Here is a 21,896-nt window from a genome sequence, read left to right as displayed (position 1 = left end):
TTTCTGGAATTCATTGTATAAACAATGCTTGACCACTTGCCAGCCTAAATTGTTATGACACCGTGCTGGTAGGTGCTACGAGAAAACGGAAGTAGAAGCCCCTTTTCTCTGATAGTTGGATTTAGGAGTTGAGACTAATAAATCAGTACAGGATCTCTCAACTCTGAACCTAAGTTTCAGGTGCTTCTCTTCCCTTTGTTCACGGGGCTTGTGCCGCAGTCGCCATCCCCAGACGTGAGGCATGTACCCATCACAAAGCCTTCACTCTTCTCTGTGCGTGGCACACTCTTGACCCAAATATTCATGTGGCTGACCTCCTCTAAGTCTTTGCTTCAGTGTCACTGTCACAGTGAGGCCCAGCCTGACCACCTGTTTAGAATTGGCAACCTGTCCCCCTTCCCAGCACAGCTGCCCTTTATTCTGCTCTTTTTTCTCATAGGGTTTATTACTGCATAACATGTAATCTACTTAATTATTTTGCTTATTGCTGTCTCCCTTTCCGAGAAGGTAAGCTCCCCAGGAGTGTGGATGGGTTCCAGGGGCCTGGGTTTGTGGATGAAAGGGAAATACTGTTCGTCCCCCAACTGCCTCTCCCTTCCTTTCTCCTAGAGGGAGAGATCTGAGCTTCAAGGAGAGTGGTGAGCTGCTCACTGATTGTGTGAGACCAAAGTGTGGTTTGTCTTGTTTTTTTTTTTTTTTAAATTATTTATTTATTTATTTATTTTTGGCTGTATTGGGTCTTCGTTGCTGCAAGTGGGCTTTCTCTAGTTGCGGCAAGCAGGGGCTACTCTTTGTTGTGGTGCGTGGGCTTCTCATTGTGGTGGCTTCTCTTATTGCAGAGCACGGGCTCTAGGCGCATGGGCTTCAGTAGTTGTGGCTCATGGGCTCTAGAGCATGGGCTCAGTAGTTGTGGCTCGCGGGCTCTAGTGCACAGGCTCAGGAGTTGTGGTGCACGGGCTTAGTTGCTCCGCGGCATGTGGGATCTTTCCGGACCAGGGCTCGAACCCGTGTCCCCAGCATTGGCAGGCGGATTCTTAACCACTGCGCCACCAGGGAAGTCCCACATCTTGTTTTATAGATGCTGTCGAAGAGGAAAGGTGTCCATGTTCAAGCGGCAGTGGTGACTTTTACCCGTTTTGTAAGGACACCTCCCAGTCTTCTTTCCATCTCAGAGACTCTGGGGTGGATTCAAGGGGCCCTTTTCAGTTTCGGGATGTGCGGAGGCAGAATTTAACCAGTTAACACTGTCATGTCAAGTTTAGGAACTTGGAATCATGATGGATTGAGAGAGGTGGACATGTGCAGGCAGCTGGCCCCTCGTTTGGAGGAGGCCGAGCCCGCTGTGCGCTCCACACAGCATCGCTGGTGGCCGGTCCATGGGGCTGTGCCACAGGCCCCGATGGATGGGACTGCCCGAGTGTCAGGCCGTCCTCCTCGTTCCATCCCGTCCTCTGTCTGCTGCTCATTCTTTCCTCGAAGCTCAGTTGCTCGTGCGGAGTTGCCAGGGCCTCTCCTCCTCCCGGTCCTTCTCGGCGGCCCCTGTGCTCCTCTTCCTGCTGTTCCTCTTGCTGGAAGCCCCTTCCCCTCCTCTACCCTGGCCTGCTCCCACCATACTCAGCGCAGCGCAGTACGGCACTAGGACTCATTCCCGGATAGGAATTTTTTTCTTTTAAAAAGCTTGAAACAAATAATGTCTTATCTCTCTGTCCTGGTTGCCTGTCTCCTGGCATGTATGTGTTGACCAGGTGTGGAAGGTGGTCAATTTAAAGAGCAGATCGTCTGGTGGGGGGATGTGCAGGAGGGGAGCTTCCATCAGAGAAGGGAAGTCCTGGGTCAGGCCTTCAAGAGGTGAGGTGTGTGTGCAGAGGTGGAGGCAGAAGTCATCCCTGAGGCAAAGAGCAGGGTAGACGGCGATGCCAGGGAGGATCTGGGGCGTCTCTGGGCCTCTGCTGCTGCTTCTCTAGGGTGCGATCGAGGCTGATGACTTGACTGGCCTGAGTGTCAGCAAAACGTGCACAATACGACTCAGGGTGTGAGGGGTGAGAGTGGAGAGCAGCGAGCACCTGACACATCCCAGGAGCGAAAAGTCCTGCACAGCCGTTGTGGTTGGTTATGTCATCAGAAAAGGAACCGTTCAGCTCATATGGTTTTACTTTGCCGAGGAGACAGCTGAGATGCTGACCCTCTGCACGATGGCTTGTTTCTTCTCCACTAACATGGCCATGCCAATGCTGACGGGGGTTTAGCTGTAGCTTTGCTTTTGGCTCATTGCTTGATTTATGAGAGAAAATTCATGTTATTTGTGCCTCCAGTATCTACTTGTAGGATTGAAGAGAGTTGACACATCTGTCAGATGCTTACATTCTTGGCCGGGAAGCGCCACATGGTGTGGAAATCAGTGCCGAACGCTTACTGTCCCCCATTGAGAATGGAGCCTGAAGCAGGAAGTCTGTTAAAGCTGTGCTGATAGTCAGTCTTCTGCCCAGTTTCTGTTCATTGTTCTTGATCTCTGCCTCAGCATAAATGTGAGCCCTTCCTGTTTGACCTGGAAGACTTTCCACAAGGAGATGTCTTTACAATAATGAAAAAAGATGAAACTGGGGGTGGGGGGGTGGGGTGGGATGGGGGAAAAAAGCTCAATGTGACAGTATTGAAAGAGGAAGCTAATCTGTGTTGTCAGCTCAGGCCACAGCTAGAGCCAGTCATTTCTTGACAGATGAAGCCATTTCTCAGAAAACAGGCTGTTTGCGGGTGGGAGGTGCGGGGACTTGTGGCTGGAAGTTTGCCTAATCCAGCTCGTTGCCGCAGTCCATGGGGTGTGCATTTCTTCCCTCACCCCGATGATGCCACTGTGGAGAAAAGTATGCATTCTTGATCGTCCTGCTGGTGGTGTTATTAGATGTTGAGAAATCAGATTTCCTGTGAGGTGTGGTTTGATTGCATTTGTGGCCTCTCATGCAATACAGTTTGAATCATCCTCATTTTCTCCCTTTGCTGGATCCTTTAAAAGATAAGGAAGAGGGGGATAACCATACACTTCAAATGATGATAAAGTGCTGATGGCCCCGAGGTTGTGTGACTCTGATCTGATAGTCTCATTTCAGAGGTTCTTAGGCAGGATCAGCTGCTTTGGGGAGAGGAGAAAGCATGTAACATCCTGGGTTTTTTTCTAACTCAGAAGTCAGAAGTTTGGTTTGGAGTGAACTGTTCACAGGTTTGGGGCTGACCAGTCGTGACGGGCAGGGAGAGGAGACACTTGACCTCAAGTGTTAAGGGGACCCATGTCACCCTCACAGATATTTCAGACCAGACAGTAAGTGGTTCTTCGTGGGAAAAGAGGCTTTGTCTCTCTTTGTTATCATTGCCAGAGAATATAAATCATCAAGTCACAATTCCTCATAAAAAGGCTTTGATAGTTTCACTTCCTGAAATGTTTATACTTACTTGGTAGATAGTGTTAAAGTGATATGTTTTATTTAACACAAGAAACTCTTACCTTTTTTTCTCTACACAGATTCTCTTCTGAATCAAAAAGTTACATGCTTTGCATTTTTTATTAATCTTCTTAATGGAACAGAAGAATTAAAATGATGTTAGATGTATCTGAAAGTTTAAAAAAATCAGTCCTGAGGAGAAAACATAGGTTCAGCCAACACTTGTAGCCAGTTATAAATAGCTAGACTTTTCCCAAGGATTACCTTCCTTTTGGGGGGTGCCTTTCAGGTAACGCCCTGCTCCCCTACTGGTCAGCACTCGGGCTCCAGGGAACGGATCTGGGGGTGTGGGATTCATGTTTTTAATGAGCTGGAGTGACACCAGGTGTAGATGTTAACACTGGAGAGAAAATAACAGTGAACCCAGTTCAAAGTCCTGAAGGCAGGGTGTCAGATACCCTTAAAACACCCCTGAGGTCTTTCTCCAGGCTTATGGAAGGGTCTGGATGACTTGCCGGATAACTGAATTCCCAGCGCCCTGTAGGGGAACCTTCCCAGTGCCTATGGATTCTTGCTTCTTTTGCCAAATTGCTTTTTTCACTTGTGCAATAGATATGATTAGTCTCCGGGGTTTCTCTTCTTTCTGTGATTACAGCATGAGGAAATACGTTCCTTTGGTATTATATTTTGGCGGAACTTGAATTTTAGGGATTGTGTAGCATTCTAAAAGCATGCATTATTCTGCTGATACGTGTTATCTAAGAGGCGTATGGTCTTTATTTTGTTAATTATATAGCTGACTGTTTTACTCTCTCACATAACAGTTAAAGAGTGATCAAACTGTTAAAAAAAAAAAATGACTGTTTAAAAAAAAAAAGTGACTGTTGACATCATCTTTCCGAGAACACTAGTATAAGTGATTTACTATAACAAGACCTTCGCTTTTCCTGTTTACACATGACGTGTAATATTTACAGAGGTCTTGGGTTCAATCCAGCAGAGACATCTCACATAAATTGATGTGTGGAACTAAAGCCATTTAACATTTTCTTTCACATGGAGGTAATGTGAACCGTTTTTTTAGTTTAAAAGTGGGGGAGAGAATGGTTGTTTGGTATTGCCTTGAGGGGAGCAGTTTACAGTAGAACGTTTTCTCTGGTTAGACATCAAACATGCATGTAGGTTATAATTCAGTCATATGCCTCTGCCTGTCATATATTTAGAATTCTGAGTTAACACTAGTTCTGTTATTATACATGTGCTTCCTCTCGCAGTGTCTTGTTTCTCTTCCCCTCCCTCCAAAATGATATAGGTAAAGTTTTGTGCTCCACGTATTTAAATTAGCATCAATTCTAAATCTGTGAGATTTTCACTTTTAAAAACTAGTATATCTAAACTGTTATAACACAATCTAAGTAATGAAGTATCTTTAGTTGTCTTTTAAAGAATTGGAATATTCCAAGTGTGTTAAATATAGTTTAGTACTTGATCTAATTATATAATTAAGTGCTAAAAATTATTTTTATATAGTTGAATGCACATCTGTTGAATGAAGAAAATGAAATGTAGTTACTTTGGGGATCTGGTCTTATTTATTTGAGGCCAATGTTTTTTGTAGGTAGACTTATTATTTCTTAGGCATCAAGAATCTTAACCATCCTTTTACTTTTAGGAAGATAGGTGCTTTATTTCTTTTACTATGTTTTACTCTGGTCAATTTTTCTAGTTAAGCAACAGCTAAACTACCACTAACAGAAGCACTTCCTTCTAACAAACAGTAACAAACAAAAGGATTTCATCTTTGTACTTCCTTTTAAAAAAGGGAGTAATTTGGGGGACTTCCCTGGGGGTCCAGTGGTAAAGAATCCGCTTTACAATTCAGGGCACGCAGGTTCGATCCCTGGTCAAGGAACTAAGATCCTACATGCTGCGGGGGCAACTAAGCCCATGCGCCACAACTACTGAACTCGCGTGCGTCAACTAGAGAGCCTGCGTGCTGCAAACTACAGAGCCCATGTGCCCTGGAGCCTGCGTGCCACAACTAGAGAGAAGCCCGTGCGCCGCAATGAAAGATCCCGCATGCCTCAACAAAGATCCCGCGTGCTGCAACTAAGACCTGATGCAGCCAAAAATAATAAATAAATAATCTTTTTAAAAAATAGTAAAAAGGGGAGTAATTTGGGATTTGACTCTACTGGGGTGCTAATTTATTTTTCTTTGTCTCTTCTATCATTTTATAAATATCCAGGAAATTAATATTAAAATAAAAAAGAAATGCAAGTTTGAAATGACGGTATGATTTGTCATGCTCTGTTTCAGATGATCACAGTCGTGTTAAACTGCAAAATGCTGAAAATGATTATATTAATGCCAGCTTAGTTGACATAGAAGAGGCGCAGAGGAGTTACATCTTAACACAGGCAAGTGGTGTGATGTGCAGCTGATGCCTGACCGCCATTCTTGTGATTGGTCTTCTTTAAAACACAGCGAAAAGTGTGTCCTGACTTCTTTTGGAGATGAAATGCTGTTTCAGTTTTTTCTGTTGTTATGTAATGAATGATGTTACAATGTTTTGCAGCTGTGTATATTTCAGATAAAAGTAATCTTCAATGTTACACGTTCTCTGAAAGAAAGTTGTTCATGGAATTTGGCTAGGCCGGTTCTTTTCTGACCAGTTGTCCTCCTTGCTTTATATTGAATATTTGGTACAAAGCCTTGGTTTGTTGATGCTTTGTTACCTTCTGCTTCTCTTTACATCACTTGAATCAGAATGAGAGGCCCTTTGAAAGCTCTTCTCTGCCCCGCCCTGGTGTGTATTTTCAGAGTGTGGACAGACCTTGGATGTCAGGGCAGGTGAGGGTGTGAGCCAGGTGCCCAGACAACCAACAGGGAGGCCCAAGAGCCTGCTGCCCCTTTGGCCTCCTGCCCGATCGCTTCTCAGCACACCGGCCACACCCATGTTCCAGCAGCACTTTTCTTCCACTCTGAGATAGCAGAAGTGATTTTGGTTTATCCACACCAGCTACCCTTTGTTTATCAAATAATAGATTTAATTAACAGTGCTCTCATTTCCCTCAGTTAATGATTTTTAAATATTCAAAAGATAAGCTGTATTATTCAGTATCTTGGCAATCACCTATAATGGAGCGTAATATGAAAAAATATATGTATGTAACTGAATCACTTTGCTGTACACCTGTAACTAACACAGTATTGTAAATCAACTGTACTTAAATTTTAAAAAAGATAAGCTGTATATTTATAATGTTTGAGATTTTTAAAGAACCCATTTCAGATCAGAATAACCTGTTACTGAAAGTGAAAACCGTTGAAAATGGTAAGAAGATATTCAAATTAATGTAACTATGAACTGTTAGACTATCTCTAATTCACAGGAAACAAGAATTACTCTTTTTTACTTGAAGTAAAGCAGCTCCTGTAAATCAAAAAGAAAAAGAGAAACAATCCATGAAAAAAACTGGCAAAGAACATAAATTCACAGTTCAAAGAAAAGAAATAAAGATAGACAATATACATATGAAGAGATGCTCAACTTTTCTAGTAATTAGGAAATATAAATTTAAACCAGCAATCAGTTACCACTTTTCTCCTGTCAGATCAGCAGAGATTTAAAAGTTTATAATACTCAGGGGTCTAATATGTAAAGACATAAAGATACATGTGAGGGTGTTTGTTACAACTTCATTTTAATAGCATAGGGCCAGAAATAGTAGAAATGAAACAGTCTGCAAGGGGCTGGCTAAACAAATTATACACTTGCTATTCTTACTGATTATTTCTGGGAATTAGGAAAAAAGAGAGACTTCAATTTGCCATTTTCTGTAATATTTGAAGTTTTTCTTATGCGTATTCATGTTTTTAATAAACTCATTTTTAGAGTTAAAAAATTTACTTTCTATTTGAAAAATCCATAATGATAAAAAACAGAAAAGAGTAATTACCCTAGATTCCTTATCACACCCTTTCTTTCTCTTTTTTTTTCAGTTTTTTTATCCATTCCTCTTTCTCATTTTTAGTGTCTAAAAATGCAGTTGTTTCTCAAGATTCTGACTTAGGTTTTTTCCCCCGTCCAGTCTACACTCATCACTTCAACTCCCTGGGATCACATTTTGAACCTTTGTATCCTAAGAAAGAGGGTAGACTCTGGACTCATGGTATCTGTATTTGAATCCCAGTCTGGCTGCTTCATTGGATGTTCATTCATCCAGCAAAGCTTTGAGTACCTACTTTGTGGCAGCATTGTTTGAATAAAACAGCCATTCATAAAACTGCCATTATGAACTTCACATCCTAGTGGGAAGTAAAATTAACAGCTAGCAGCTAGCAATCTTTTTTTTAATTAATTAATATATATTTATTTATTTTTGGCTGCGTTGGGTCTTTGTTGCTGTTCGTGGGCTTTCTCTAGTTGCAGGGAGCGGGGGCTACTCTTTGTTGCCGTGTGCAGGCTTCTCATTGTGGTGGTTTCTCTTGTTGCTGAGCATGGGCTCTAGGCGTGTGGGCTTCTGTAGTTTTGGCACGTGGGCTCAGTAGTTGTGACGCACGAGCTTAGTTGCTTCACGGCATGTGGGATCTTCCCGGACCAGGGCTTGAACCCGTGTTCCCTGCATTGGCAGGCGGATTCTTAATTACTGTGTCACCAGGGAAGTTCCCGAGCTAGCAGTCTTTTATTTATTATTTTATTGAACTATAGTTGATTTACCGTACTGTGTTAGTTTCAGGTGTACAAAAAGTGATTCAGTTATATACACACACATCTATATCTATTCTTTTTCATATTCTTTGCTGTCGTAGGTTATTACAAGTTACTGAATATAGTTCCCTGAGCTACACAGTAAATCCTGTTATTTTATAGATGGTAGTGTGTATTTGTGAATCCCAAACTCCTAATTTATCCCTTCTCCCCTTTCCCCTTTGGTAACCATAAGTATGTTTTCTGTCTGTGAGTCTGTTTCTGTTTTGTAAATAATTTCTTTTGTATAATATTTTAGATTCCACATGTAAGTGATATCATATAGTATTTGTCTTTGTCTGAATTACTTAGAATGATAATCTCTAGGTCCATCCATGTTGCTGCAAATGGCATTATTTCATTATTTTCTATGGCTGAGCAGTATTCCATTGTATATATGTACCACATCTTCTTTATCCGTTCATCTGTAGATGGACACTTAGATGTCTTCCATGTCTTGACTGTTGTAAATAGTAACAGCTAGCAGTTTTTAACACTGTTCTGTATTTTATGTTTTGTATAATCTAAACCTCAGGATAACCCTCTGTGGTAAATACTATTATCCTTATGTTAACATGAAGAATCACCTAAAGAGACAAAGGAACTTCAAATAACTTTACCAAGGTCATACAACAAGTGGGATGAGGCCAGGATGTGAAGCTACACGGTCTCCATAGACTGCATGGTTCTGCTCTTAATTATTCAGATCTGCTGCCTGGAAACTACTCTGTGACCTTGGACACATTACTTATTCCCCAAGCCTGTACTGTCGTCCCTTGGAATCTGGGGGGATTTGCTTCCAGGATCTTCTGCAGATGCCAAAACCCACGGGTTCTCAAGTGCATAGTTGTCCTTCTCTGTCCTTGGGATTCCACATACCAATCACGGATCATGTATTAAGTTTGCCATCTGAGGTTGGTTGATTCTGCGGATGCAGAACCCATGGATAAGAGGGCCAGCTGTGTATTTATTGAAAAAAATCTGCCTATATGTGGACCCCCGCAGTTCAAACCCGTGTTGTTCAAGAGTCAAGTGTGTACCTATATTATCGATATATATCTCTATTATCTATAGAACAACGCTGATAAAAACTCATATAGTGCCTGGTACTATGGTAAGTACTCCATGGAGTATTTATTGTGGCATTTGTTACTGCTTTTTATTAGTAGTAGTAATGATAGTAATAACCCTTTTATAAAACATTATAAATCTCATCACGAAAAAGAAAATGCCTGACTCATACCCTAGTGATCTCATTTAAGCCTCCTGTCCATCTTGGACAGTTTCTTTGTGTCCTGACAGAGTCCCTCCCCCCTCATTCTAAACGGGACTCAGAAGCCCGTCTTCAGCTTTTTCTTATTTCCTGAGTCTCACCCCTGCCTCCACCCCTGCCTTATATTTTTCAGCATCCATATGGGTGTTTTTACCCATGTGACCAATTGATGTCACAAATTCTGCATTTTCTATGTCAAACTCTTTCTTTTTTTTTAAACCATGCCAGCCCCCTTCCTATTTTTCTCATCTGGGTTAAAGCTATCCTCCTCATGTGTCTAATACTTTCCTTTGTTCTGCTGCCCTGCCCTTCTTCAGAGCTCTCTTGAAGTTTATCTGCCCCAAAGTGGTAGCTTAACTTATTTCCTTGCCACCAGTCTGTCCTTCCTAATCCATCTATAACAATTCCACCAGAATTATTTTTTGTGACATACGAATCTAGTCATATCCCTTTACTCCTTAAAGAAGAGTTCGGTGACTATTTCTTGCATTCGAGACCCTCCCACTCTGCAGGTGCAGTTTCCTACTGCATACCTCCACGTTGCCCTCAGCAGTCTAGCTGTCTTTTCCTAGATGTCCCCTAAACTTGCACATGCCTTGCCTTATGCTGGGAAGGGATCCTGATTCCCTACCCTTCCTTCCCCCATGTCAGTGCCCTCCTCATTTTTAAGGCTCTGCGCCAGTATCCTTCCTGCTTCTGCAGACCTGATGGTTTACCCCTTACTCTTGTGGTGCTTGATGTGTTTCTGTTCCTTGCCTCTGTCATAAGCTCTTTGACATCTGAGACTGCTTTTGCCTTTGTACCTAGTACGTTGGAACAGAGAACACGCACAGAAAATATTTCAAAGGATAGAGAAAACCAGAGATGCTAAGTGTTTATTAAAACTGCAGTTGTTCTCATTGTCCTTTGTTGCTTATTATTTTTGTCATCTTTACCCTCTAAATTTTATGAAAATTAAAAACATATGTATCAGTCCCTTGGTATAGATCTCCATTTTGCACAAGAAAAATAGGTAGTATTGCTGCTAAGTGGAAGGGCTGAGAAACCCTCTCCCATTTCAGAACCACTAACAGAATGTGCGTGTGTGTGTGTGTGTGTACACGTGCGTGTGCGTGAACACACTAAGGAGCGACTTCATTGGTGAACTGATCTGTCCATTTTTTTAGACGAAAGAAACGGCATTCATTTTACTGGGGATCTTCTCAATGCTGTTTTTACCTTCACATTGTTTGGTTTTGGAAGTAACTCAAGCATTGGATAACATGCACCGAAGGAGGGGAACAGTTCCTCAAACCTGAGGGTGCAGCTCCTCAGGGTTCGCAATCCCTTTCTAGCATTTGTATAACTTAGAGCTTAGAGTTTATTAGTTCAAATAATATTTACCCAACACCCACTACATACCAGGGATACAACTGCCCTAAAGCTGCTTTCAGTGTAGCACCACTTGAATTGCCTTGTTTTCCATGTGGAGCTGAAGCTCTAGTCAGCGTCCTGCGAGATGAATGCTTGTTGAGTTACTGGAGGTACAGTCAAACCTCGTTCATGTTAATCTTTACTCACTTAAAATAGTTAAAGTTTGGGCATGGCCTTCTCATCTCTTGTTTGCCCTTTATTCTTCCTTGTGCTACCCATTAATCAAAATGTGAAGGTAATTGGAAATTCATAATATGATTTGATTTTTTTTCCCCATGGCAGTATTGTGATATGCACCGTTACCCCTTTTAACTCCGCTCTTGAGGGTTACACATTCTCTGGTTTTGTAGATTAACAGTTTCATAGTGGTTCAGGTGCTTTGAAATTTCCACTTTTTCTGGAATTCTCTTTGTAGCTAACTTGGGTTGGTTGCAGGCCAGTGCTGGCACAGACTTCCTCCTTTGCAGGGCTGCCCTCATGATGGAAGGCAGGGCCTCTCTTTCTGTGGCAGAGACCGGAGGGGACAGAAATTGCCTTTGCCTGCCTCCTTTGCAGCTAGAACACAACGCGTAGATCTTGGCGCCTGTGATTTTGACCCTGATTTGCTTACAGGTTGTGCGTGAGTACTACAGCCACCTTAGGATGGCAGTACCAGCAAAGCAGGTGATGTTAGTGACAGGTTGGGAGTACTGTCCCAAACCCACTCCTCTTTGGACAAAATCTTGTCTTGACGTTTGTTTCTACCCAAGCCTGGTTCTCCAGCCCTCAACTCTGAAAGTCACCTGAGAGCCTGAAAATTTTTTGTTTCTGCCTAAGTAAATAAAAGTCAGTTTTGATCGTTGATAATCAGTAATCCTAACTAGCACAGACCTATTTTTAGTTCAAGTGGATTTAAAGTCTCGATTTACTCTTTATGATCCGATACACTATTCTCAGACGAGAAGCTTCCCTGAAGGAGTTTCCTCGGAGCCTTACTCCGTCCCCTTTCTCTTACCTACTTTTCCTTCTCTGTTCTTACAGGGTCCACTTCCTAATACAGGTTGTCATTTCTGGCTCATGGTTTGGCAGCAAAAGACCAAAGCAGTTGTCATGCTAAACCGAATTGTGGAGAAAGAATCGGTGAGTAATACTTGATATTTACAACTTAGTGTACTGCCTGTGATTGTTAACTTATAAATATTTTCTTATTTCTTTTGGGATATTCATTCATTAGTTTTGGCCTTTAATTGCTAAAGGCTAGTGGTCAGGGTGATTCTGACCAGAAGAGCTAATGTATCCTTTTCCTTTTTTACCTTAAATATTTAAATAACAATTGCGGACCACTACCCTCCAAAATATAAGTATAATGGAGCCAGTATTGGCTAGTAGTGGTATTTAGATCTTTGGAATCCCTAGGCTTTATCACAATCTTTACAATTTATTATTATCAAAATCCTGGAAATTTTATAAAAGATTAAAGTGACAGGTTTCTAAAACCTTTATAAATTACCATTGGCTCTTCGGTCATAAGGCAGTAAGTATGGAGATGTATAAATTTATTGACATTTGAAGTGTAGTCTAAACCCAGTGCTAATTAGTGGTGCGACGTTGAGTAAGTCTTTCAGCTTCTGTGGCTTTAGGGTCCTCTTCTGTCAAACATGCAAATTGGAAAGTATTGTCTGTCAGGTCTCTTTCAGCCCTGAGGTCTTAGACTGCTCTGCTTCTTCAGGTTCCTGATTCTTCCTTTTTTTTTTTTTTTTAAAGATTTAATTTTATTTGTTTTTGGCTGCGTTGGGTCTTCGTTGCTGCGCATGGGCTTTCTCTAGTCGAGTGGGGGCTTCTCTTGTTGCGGAGCATGGGCTCTAGCCCTGCGGGCTCAGTAGTTGTGGCACATGGGCTCAGTTGTTGTGGCACGTGGGCTCTAGAATGCAGGCTCAGTAGTTGTGGCGCATGGGCCTAGTTACTCCGCAGCATGCGGGATCTTCCTGGACCAGGGATCGAACCCGGGAAGTTCCCCTGCATTGGAACTGCAATGTCCCCTGCATTGGCAGGCGGATACCTATCCACTGCATCACCAGGGAAATCCCTCTTCCTTTTTTCTAAATTAATAGTTGCCAGTTTTCAATGGTAGTGAAGGTTTTTCTCATCTGTTTCAGATCTGAAGTGGCGTTAACATACCAGCGTGTCCAGCAATGTCAGCGTAGTCATTTACAGTGGTTTTCGTGCTTCAAGTGATGGGGGCTCTATCAGTTGGGACATTTTGAGCAGCGTTGCCAACTAGAGGATTATAAGTTTCATCCCTCATTCTGCAGTTTAATTAGTATAATAAAAAGATAAGACTGCCACCAGAAATCAGAAATCATGTTTACGGTGGTTGGATCTAGAGTCAGGTTTCATGTCTGGGGGAAGGTCACCTTGTGGGTGGGAGCATAATGTTTGTCAGCGTAATGATGGTGGCAGCTGTTGCTGGTCGGTGTTTAGCTCCTTAATTAATTAGGGGATATAAAATAGCGATATTCCAGTTTTATCATTTCTTCTTGAGCTCTTGTTGGAATACTTCTATTAAAAAAAAAAATAAACCTCCCACTCTTGTTACTTGGCCACTTTTAAATAGGAAAAGCAGTTTTCAAACGAAGTTGATTCCCTAGTGTCCTCAACATGTGACCACTTAGGTTTTCTTGGTGTGGGGGCAGGGCGGGAGGGCATCAGGTACTGTGAAGTCATGGATTCAAACATCCTTGATTCATTTCACTCCATGGCAGTTATTATCCTTATTTGTAGTCAGATTGTCCCTTCACTGGCCAGCAGGAAGGTCTTCAAGTTGGGCCCTGAGTTCTTTTACACAGACCCAAGAGTCTTCATAGCTACTTGCTGTCTGGAATGACTCCATATTGCAGGCTCATCTTAAACTCTTGTGTAAGAATCAGCCATTTCTATAAGGGGCCTTAATTTCTTTCAGTGGGCAGTGGTATTTCAGGGTCACAACAAAAGTAAGGATGTTTGTTGCCACTGGGTTGGTCTTTTCAGTGAACAGAGCTAAGGAAAAATATGTTTGTGTGTTAAGGTAACACAGCGCTAGTGTTCATACTGATATTTCTGATTCAAATTTAGGCCTATAGGGGTTGGCTCAACCCTTTCTATCCTTTATCTGTTACAGCGTTTTCCATACCGTGAATTCTGGTTCTCATAGACACTAGTGATGTCAAATATCTTATAGTGACTCTTTTACTTTGTCTGATATTGCACACAGAAAATACTCATAATAACAAAATCAACTCCATCACCAAAATAACTACTGAAAAAAAGTTTAAAATGTTTTGTTTTTCCCATTCTCTGTTTTTTTTTAAGTTGTACTTTCTGTACATTGTCAGAGTTTATAGCACATTATACTCTGTCCCTTATGCCCCTTTTGTGTAGGTCTGTATATGTTGAGGTGTCTCTCCAGTCATTCTGTCTGTAGCTCATACTCCAAAGGATCCTGAGGAAGGACTCATGGGCACCATAGTCCCTCATGTCTTACGTGCCAATGACAGTTCATCTGCTGGCTCAGTGCTTAACAGTCAGTTTGGCAGAATATAAAATCTTTGGCTCATATTTGCTTTTCTTTGAACAACTTAAATGTATTACTCCATTTTCTTCTGGCATTACAAATTACTGTCAAAGTCAAATGGACATCTTTATTTCCTTTATAAGTCACTTATTCTTTTTACCTAGGTTACCCAAAGGATTTTTTTCCTTCAAACCCCAATAATTTTACCAAAATATTTCTGTGTTGGTCATTCTGGGTCAGTTTGTCCAGGGGCATAGAGTGCTTTTTCAGTATGTGATTTCAGACATTTTTTCTTTCTTTAAAGAAAAATTTATTGAATTATACTTGTTGACATTTATTCTGTTCCCTTGCTTGCTTTGGTGTTCTTTTCTTGGGTTCTCCTATTATACATGTGTTAGGTTTTCTTTGCTTTTTTTTTTTTTTTTTTTTGCTTATTTTTTATGTTTGTCACATTTTCTCTAATCCTATTTGTCTCCCTCTTCATTTCTTTTTTATTTTAAAAATGTCCTTCTTTTTCTCTTAAACCATCATCTGTTGTGTTTAGTCACATCTCTTTTCTCTAGTTTAATTAATTAGTCTTTGTTGATGAAATGTGTTCTATTATTTCTGATTCTTTTTTCTTTTCTGTCACCTCATTTCTGAGTTGTTCAAACTCCAATTTATGCTCTTTCACTTCTGGTGTCATTTTTTTTTTTTTTTTTTTGGTGTCATTTTTTAAATGTCTTTTAGCTAACCTTTTGAAGTGTCAGCTCATAGTATTCATTTGTTTTGGGAACATTTTTATTGTTTGTTATTTGTAGCTATTTGTGATTTGGAAAAGGAGAAATGGCCATATTTTACAAGGATGTTTTTCTGGTGTTTTTTCCTAATGAAATGACTCTAGCTCACCTTACCTCAGCCTGCTGGCCTCATAATTTGGCTTTTGGGAAGATGTTTTTATTGTCACAAATACAAATTCCATGTCAATAGTTCTGCCAAAATGTAACAACTCTAGGTAAAGGGAGCTTATCTTCTAATTCTTTCCCCAACTTAATTTTTAGTAAGTAGGTATGCAATGTTATTTCTAGATATGTAGTAGTATTTAGTAGCAGATTAACGGGTATTTATGGAAAATACTTGTAAAATAAAGCCTTTTCAATACTGTTTGAAGATAAGATTCTTGTAAGAGTTTGATATTTATAGAAACGTAGTGTGAATGCCAGTATGGTGTTAAAATATACGTTACCCTGCTTTAGAAATGACAAATTGATTTTCATTTTATGAACATGATATCTGTTTATGGCTTTTTTTTAGTGTATAAGTTAGAGGAACATTTTACAAACCTGCTTTTGTAAGATGTCAATCTTATTAAAATACATTAAACATCAAACGTAGTGCGACTATTCTTAGATTTGGGTACTTGAAAAATATATAGCGTGTGTGCGGTTTGTTTTCCTTTCCAGCTTTTTATGGTTTCATTATGTCTATAAACTAAAAAAAGTCATATGCATATTCTTAAATTTAGGTTAAATGTGCACAGTACTGGCCGACAAAGGATGACCGAGAGATGCTGTTTAAGGAAACAGGCTTCAGTGTGAAGTTCCTGTCGGAAGACGTGAAGTCCTATTATACGGTCCATGTGCTGCAGTTAGGAAACACCAATGTAAGACTTTTCATGCCCAAACGATGGGGCTTTATATGATGATTTTAAGGATTATTCTTTGTTCTTAGGTATGAAGTTTGGGGCAGCCCATTCATTTCATTAATACCTATAGTAGTGTACAGCCATAACCTTTTCCTTATAGATTTTGTTCCTATATGTGGTAGCTCTCTGAGGACTCTCAAGAAACCCTAGAAACTAAGAATTTTAAAGTTCAGGTAAATATTTGAGGATTCAGAATAACTTACTAAAATTAGTCGGGGATTAAGAGAGAGGGCTTTAGAATCAGGCCAACCTGGATTCACATCCAGCTCTGCTACTTAGTGTACCTGCTCCCAGACCTCCTGAAGTCTGTCCTCATCTGTGGGATGGAGATGGTGGTGCCTCCCTCTCAGGGCCATTGTGGGGTCGGGTGAGGGTGTGTGTGCAGAGACACTAACACAGACCAGGTGCCCTGTAAACGCCAGCTCTGATACTTACTACTGTTGAGAGTGTTGTTAATTCAAGGGATTAGTCACACGGAAATTTGTCTTTATTAAACTGGTGAAAATGGTGAAGTAAATTTACCATATGGTCTCAAGAACATTTACTTGGATTTTTTTCCAGATATATAAGACTCATTCCTGGTACTTGGTTGAGATACAGGTACAGGGTGGGTTGTGAGCCTGCTGTTGTCAGGCTGAAGATTGAGATACTTCTCCCCTCTTCCCACTTACCTCTTTGCCTTCTTTGATTCGTAATTAGAATGACTAGAAAATATGAAATAAGAGTGATTCTGAGTTGCTCTCAGAAACTAGAAAAACTAGAAAATAGGAAAATGTTTGCCCAAAAATGGCTTCGGGAATGTATCTAGTCTAAAGCGAGATACTGTTTTAGTTAACTATTAAGTGAATTGAGTGCTTAACGTGTGATCATTAACCAAAAAAAAAAAGCTTTGTGGTGAAGGGAGATATATACACTTTTTAGATATGCAGAAGTACCTTTTATGGTTGATCTCCTAAAACACCTCTCTGTTTTTTATTACATACTGTAAGTACAGATGTGTGCTGAGTGCTTCGGGCCAGGTCCAGCTTCCATGACTTTCATAGCTGAGCTTATTATGGGATCTCTTAGGTCATCCAGGGAGGAGGCTTCTTTATGAATCTCCTCACTGTATTTGTTTTGCACCAGTGATTCCAAACATACATACAAACATACATACATTTGCATGTATCTTTAGCTGCATTGAAATACATCAGCTACTACTTGGTCCTGGTTTGTCCAGTGCTCATTCCCAGAAACAGACCTGTGCTTCCATAAAGTTCTCATGGGTCTTGGAATCATCTTCTCTTGGTGTTTACTTATCCCAGGTACCTCGTCTGCTTGTGGCATTAAAATTTATTTAGAAGGAGGTGGGCATAGGTGTTTTTCTGTGTCCTGAGCATTGATTACACCTCAAATAATAATAACATAGAATAACTTTTGTATTTTCTTTATCACTTTGCAAAGTATTTTCACATGTGTATCATTTGTCCTACAGTCTTCCTAAAATGTGGACAGAGTAAATATTCTTAATATCCCTGTTTTTCATACTTAAAAAAAAATAACCTGAAAATCCATGAGGTTAATGGATTTTTTTCCATAAATAGATTACTCAGTTAATAAGTGACAGACCAGAACTCAAATCCAAATCTCCTAACTTCTAATGAGATGGGACCAAGTCTTTTGAAAAAGATGCTGATTGTTGTAAAGGAAGATCCTTGGTTCTAAAGTTTCTGAAATTGAGGCCGCCCTGGGAGCAGGCCAACCACTACGTTTTAATTGCTGGCAACTGTGTGATTTCTTACTGCCCTGGGTTCAGAGTACACCATAATTAAATAGCAACAGTTTGTGTTCTATTTTACAATCTTTAGTAAGAGCTAGGAGTGCTAGAAGAATAAAGTAGCGTTTCAGTAGGAGAGACAGAATTGCATTTGGTTAAGTATTTAGACTCAGGAGCCATGTGGCCTGAGTTTAAATCCCAGCTCTACCACTCCTGGCTGTGTGACTGGTCCCATTATTTAACCTCTGTGCCTCCGTTTTCTCATCTGCAAAATGAGGATGATGACGCACCAGCTCGTAGGGTTGTTACAATGATCGAGTGAATTAATGCTGTGACAGTGCCTCAGACTCAGTGTGGGGTCACCTGTTGTCAGTGGCTCCCTTGGAGTTGGGAAGGGCTGCAGGAGCCAGGGCAGCGGAGAAGGACGTGCTGCAGGAGAAGAGGTGATGACAAAGTAGGGGAGGGAGAGCCAGCCTCACCTGCAGGTCTGAGTGGAGGTTCCTGAGGTTCAGAGGACCAGGTTGCTTCTAAAGGAGTCTGGCTGTGCCTCTTAACAGATCTGGGGCCAGAGCTGCCTCCTGTCAGGCCCTGCTCCCTAGAGACCTCACGTCTGGTGGGCAGTAAAGCACCAGCAGCCCTTTCCAGCATCGTGATGAGAGCTCAGAGTTTGAACTTTTGCCCCCACGTGAAGAGATTCCATGTCTGCTTTTAAAAGGGGCCTTGTGGCTTAAGCTATGAAGATAGTTGAGGGGCTTTTAAAATCCCAGGTCATCTGGAGAACTTGTCTTTCGGGCTTTTCTGTTTAGTTGGCCTTCACCGTTTTCCGTAGTGTCCTCGGCCAGCTTTATGTGTATCAAGTTCCAGGAAGGCTGTTGTCATGCTGAGTTCTGTTTCTCTGCCCCTGTAGATTTGCCCAGAGCAGGGTTAGATGCCTCCCGGGCGTCTTCCTCTCCTGTCTGTTTATGTCCTGTGCACTCTTCTGTCCAGCTTGTGCCCATTTCTCACTTCGGTCACTTAATGTACCTGTGATGCATTCACTCCTAACAGCTAGGATCTTCTTACGCTTCTCTTCATAATTTAAATTTTACCATTTCCCAGCTTGTGCAGCACTTGGCGCATGTGTACATTTTGACACCATAACAAGGTTTTCACCTCCCCATGGGCAGGGTCCTTACCTGTTGCCCTTGTACCCCCTCTGCGGTTGCACCGAGTACCCTGTTCACCACCCCACACCTGAGTGCTTGTCCTGAAACACGGCTTGGTCCTTCCACCGGGGTCTGGGAAGCCCTTCCATGGCCGGTGCAGGAGTCCCCGGCCAGCCCCTGCCTTGCCTCTCCCGACCATGCCTCGTGCGTTGCCCTGCCCCCTGCTTAGAAGCCGGCCCCTTGCCCCCTGCCCTGGTGCTCTCCTCCCCTCCCCACCTGGGGGTTCCGGTCATCTTCCAGAGTGAGTTATGGTGACCACATATTTAACACGGCCAGTGCGGGATCCTGCAGGAGCTGGTGAGGGACTGAACTAGGGCAGTGACCTCGAGGGAGGCAGGGTCGACAAGCTTGCTTCTCTCCAGGTGGAGCGGAAACACAGGTGAGGAGGTTGGAAACGTGGAGAGGTTACAGTTGATGGGAGCGGATCAGGGGCTGCGGTAAAGGCAGCAGCGAGTGTGTCATTTTGTCAGCGATCACCGCGTCTCTTCACATGCCACCACGTGCAGGTGTTGCCTTGTTTACCCTTCACAGCAGCCTTGTGAGATCAGTACTTTCTTAAACCCCATTTACAGGTGACGGAACTGGGGCTTGTGAAATTCTTGGAAACAATCTTGCTACCTTCTTTCTGTGCCTAAAGTGTGAAAATTGGGCCTGGGGCTGTAGAGCTGTATAGATTTTTAAGTAATAATTAGAACATTTATAGTCTTACTCATATTGATAACAATTATAGTTAACTTGCATTTGAATGGCTCTAGACAGCGCACAATTAAATTGCCCCCAGGCTCTCAGCTCTTGTACCTACTCAGCTCATAGTTTAGCTTCCTGGCCTCCATGGACCATGAGCTTGTCATCTGCTTCAAAGACGTTACATTTAAAATTCTTCAAAAAATGTAAATGAGATTTTGCCCTAAGAAGAACGGTGAACTGCTGACATCTTTGTGCAGAGGGTGGTGTCCATGATGTAGTGCTTTATGGAGAAAACTGGGCAGGTGTGTGCAGACCGGCTGGAGTCGGGTGTGAGGGGTGGCGGTGAGAAGGGACGGAGCCGACTGGGCGTCACAGCAGGACTGAGGGGCTTGGTGACCGAGCAGGAGGGAAGGGTGAGTCCGCTGTTTGAAACTAGGAGTTTGTCAGAAACTGTAGAGTCTAAATGTAGAGACTGTTCGGAATAAAGATGAATTTTGTTTTAGCTCTGTATGCTTTGGAACTCTTTCCCCCCTTCTCGTTTTTTTTCCGGTATGAAAAAGAGGGAAAGGTATCCAATCGTTCATATAAACTTTTTTTTATACCAGAGTAGTAAACATATGGATCTTATTACTTCTGTGGTCCTTTGGGAATTATGTGATTTTTGTGAGCTAAGTTTTTTGAATCTTGTTTCAGTAGGAGTGAATTAATACAAAATTAACCTCTGAGAATTTCTTTAGTCTGGGAAGAAAAAGATGGATTTTCAAAAATCTATTAGTGAGAAAGACTGTATTATACAGTGGTGAGCATTTCTGGGAACTGGCTTTAAGCATCCCAGACAGTGTGACCTGAATTTGAAAGAAATAAAGAGGCCACTAGTCTTAAGCCAAAATCATACAAGCAAAGAAAAAGCAAGTAGTTGCCCAGGATTGTGGGGTAACTGTAGGTTTTGGGCCAGGAGGTGATGCATAGTTGAACCTACACCATATAGGCCACACCCTAGGGAGCACTCCCCTGGGAGCAGGGCCCTGGTGCCACCCCTCCTAGGCCTGGGACCTCCAGCAGGTCCACCTGGACCTGGCTGAGGCCCATGTGGACCAGGGCTGGGCCTCTGTGCATGGTCAGCACAGTGTGGTGGCTGAGGACTGCAGCGGGGCGGCTGTCGGGGGAGAGGGATAAAGACACCCACTGGAATCTGAGGCCCTATTTAAAGGAAGATGCGGTTGAGTTAACCGTGTGCCTGGGCTGATGGAGGAAAGGACTTCGGACCCCAGTCCTGTGTGGGTATCAGATGGCTGCCATTTACAGTTTTCTAGAAGGAAGCTACAGTTTAGCCTCCTTAATTTGGAATGTTTTAAACACTGTTTTTACATACAGTAAGATACAATCTTTTTGATATACAGGTCTGAGTTATGACAGTGCATTCATGTCACCACCTGCCCAGTCAAGATAAAGAACAGTTCTATCACCATCCCCTAGCTACACACACGCACGTGCGCGCGTCCCCCGTGCTGCCTGTGTACAGTCAGCCCGGCCCCACTCCCAGCTCATGGCTACCACTGGGCTGGTTTCAATTCCTATAATTTTGTCTTTTCCATGCTGTCATGTAAATGGAATCGTACAGAATACAGCCTTTAGAGTCTGTTGCTTTCACTTAGCATAATTAATTTGGAATTTAAAAGGAAATGTTTTGAATTTTAATAATCACAATGAGCATTTTAATTAGTAATAGGAAATCTTCTAGTACCTTCAGTGTACTGAGAACCTGTGGATCACAGTGTATTTGGAATTATGAAAGCTGGATGTCAAGAAAAATTAGCCACTAAACGCATATAATTAAAATTTTTTTTTAACTTCTGCACTGTATTTTATCAGTGCTGTACCTCATATAACAGTCTGGGACTTAGGAGTCTTAATTTGTACTGAAAAAAGGTAAATATTATTTTTTTAAAAAAGCTAAGTTTAATTTTGTAAATTTGTATTGAAAGGTAGATGCTGTAAAAGTAACCATTAAAAAAATCAGGGTTTTTTATGCTGCTTCTGTGGCTCCTTCTTCCAAAATAGTCCTGTAATTAAAGCTGAAACACTGTGCAAAGATGTGTTAGCGGGTCGCTGCTCCCTCTGTGAATGAAGAGCAGAAGGCAGAGAAGTGCTCCTGGGGGCAG

General features: G+C 41.9%; 1 protein-coding gene across 4 annotated transcripts in view; it reads left to right on the top strand.

Moving 5' to 3' along the window:
• Positions 1 to 21,896, top strand: part of PTPN2 (protein tyrosine phosphatase non-receptor type 2) — a 78,478-nt gene that overhangs the window by 38,936 nt on the left and 17,646 nt on the right. For all 4 annotated transcript variants that reach the window (XM_057526532.1, XM_057526533.1, XM_057526531.1 and 1 more), the window contains exons 3-5: positions 5,754 to 5,854; positions 11,894 to 11,992; positions 15,907 to 16,044. In XM_057526532.1, the coding sequence (XP_057382515.1) occupies positions 5,754 to 5,854; positions 11,894 to 11,992; positions 15,907 to 16,044 (338 nt within the window). The remainder of the gene's footprint in view (positions 1 to 5,753; positions 5,855 to 11,893; positions 11,993 to 15,906; positions 16,045 to 21,896) is intronic.

The sequence above is a fragment of the Balaenoptera acutorostrata genome, chromosome 13 (genome assembly GCF_949987535.1).
Source record: "Balaenoptera acutorostrata chromosome 13, mBalAcu1.1, whole genome shotgun sequence".
In the NCBI taxonomy this organism is placed as follows: domain Eukaryota; kingdom Metazoa; phylum Chordata; class Mammalia; order Artiodactyla; family Balaenopteridae; genus Balaenoptera; species Balaenoptera acutorostrata.
Note: the sequence above shows the minus strand (reverse complement) of the source record. Positions and strands in the feature narration are given on the sequence as shown.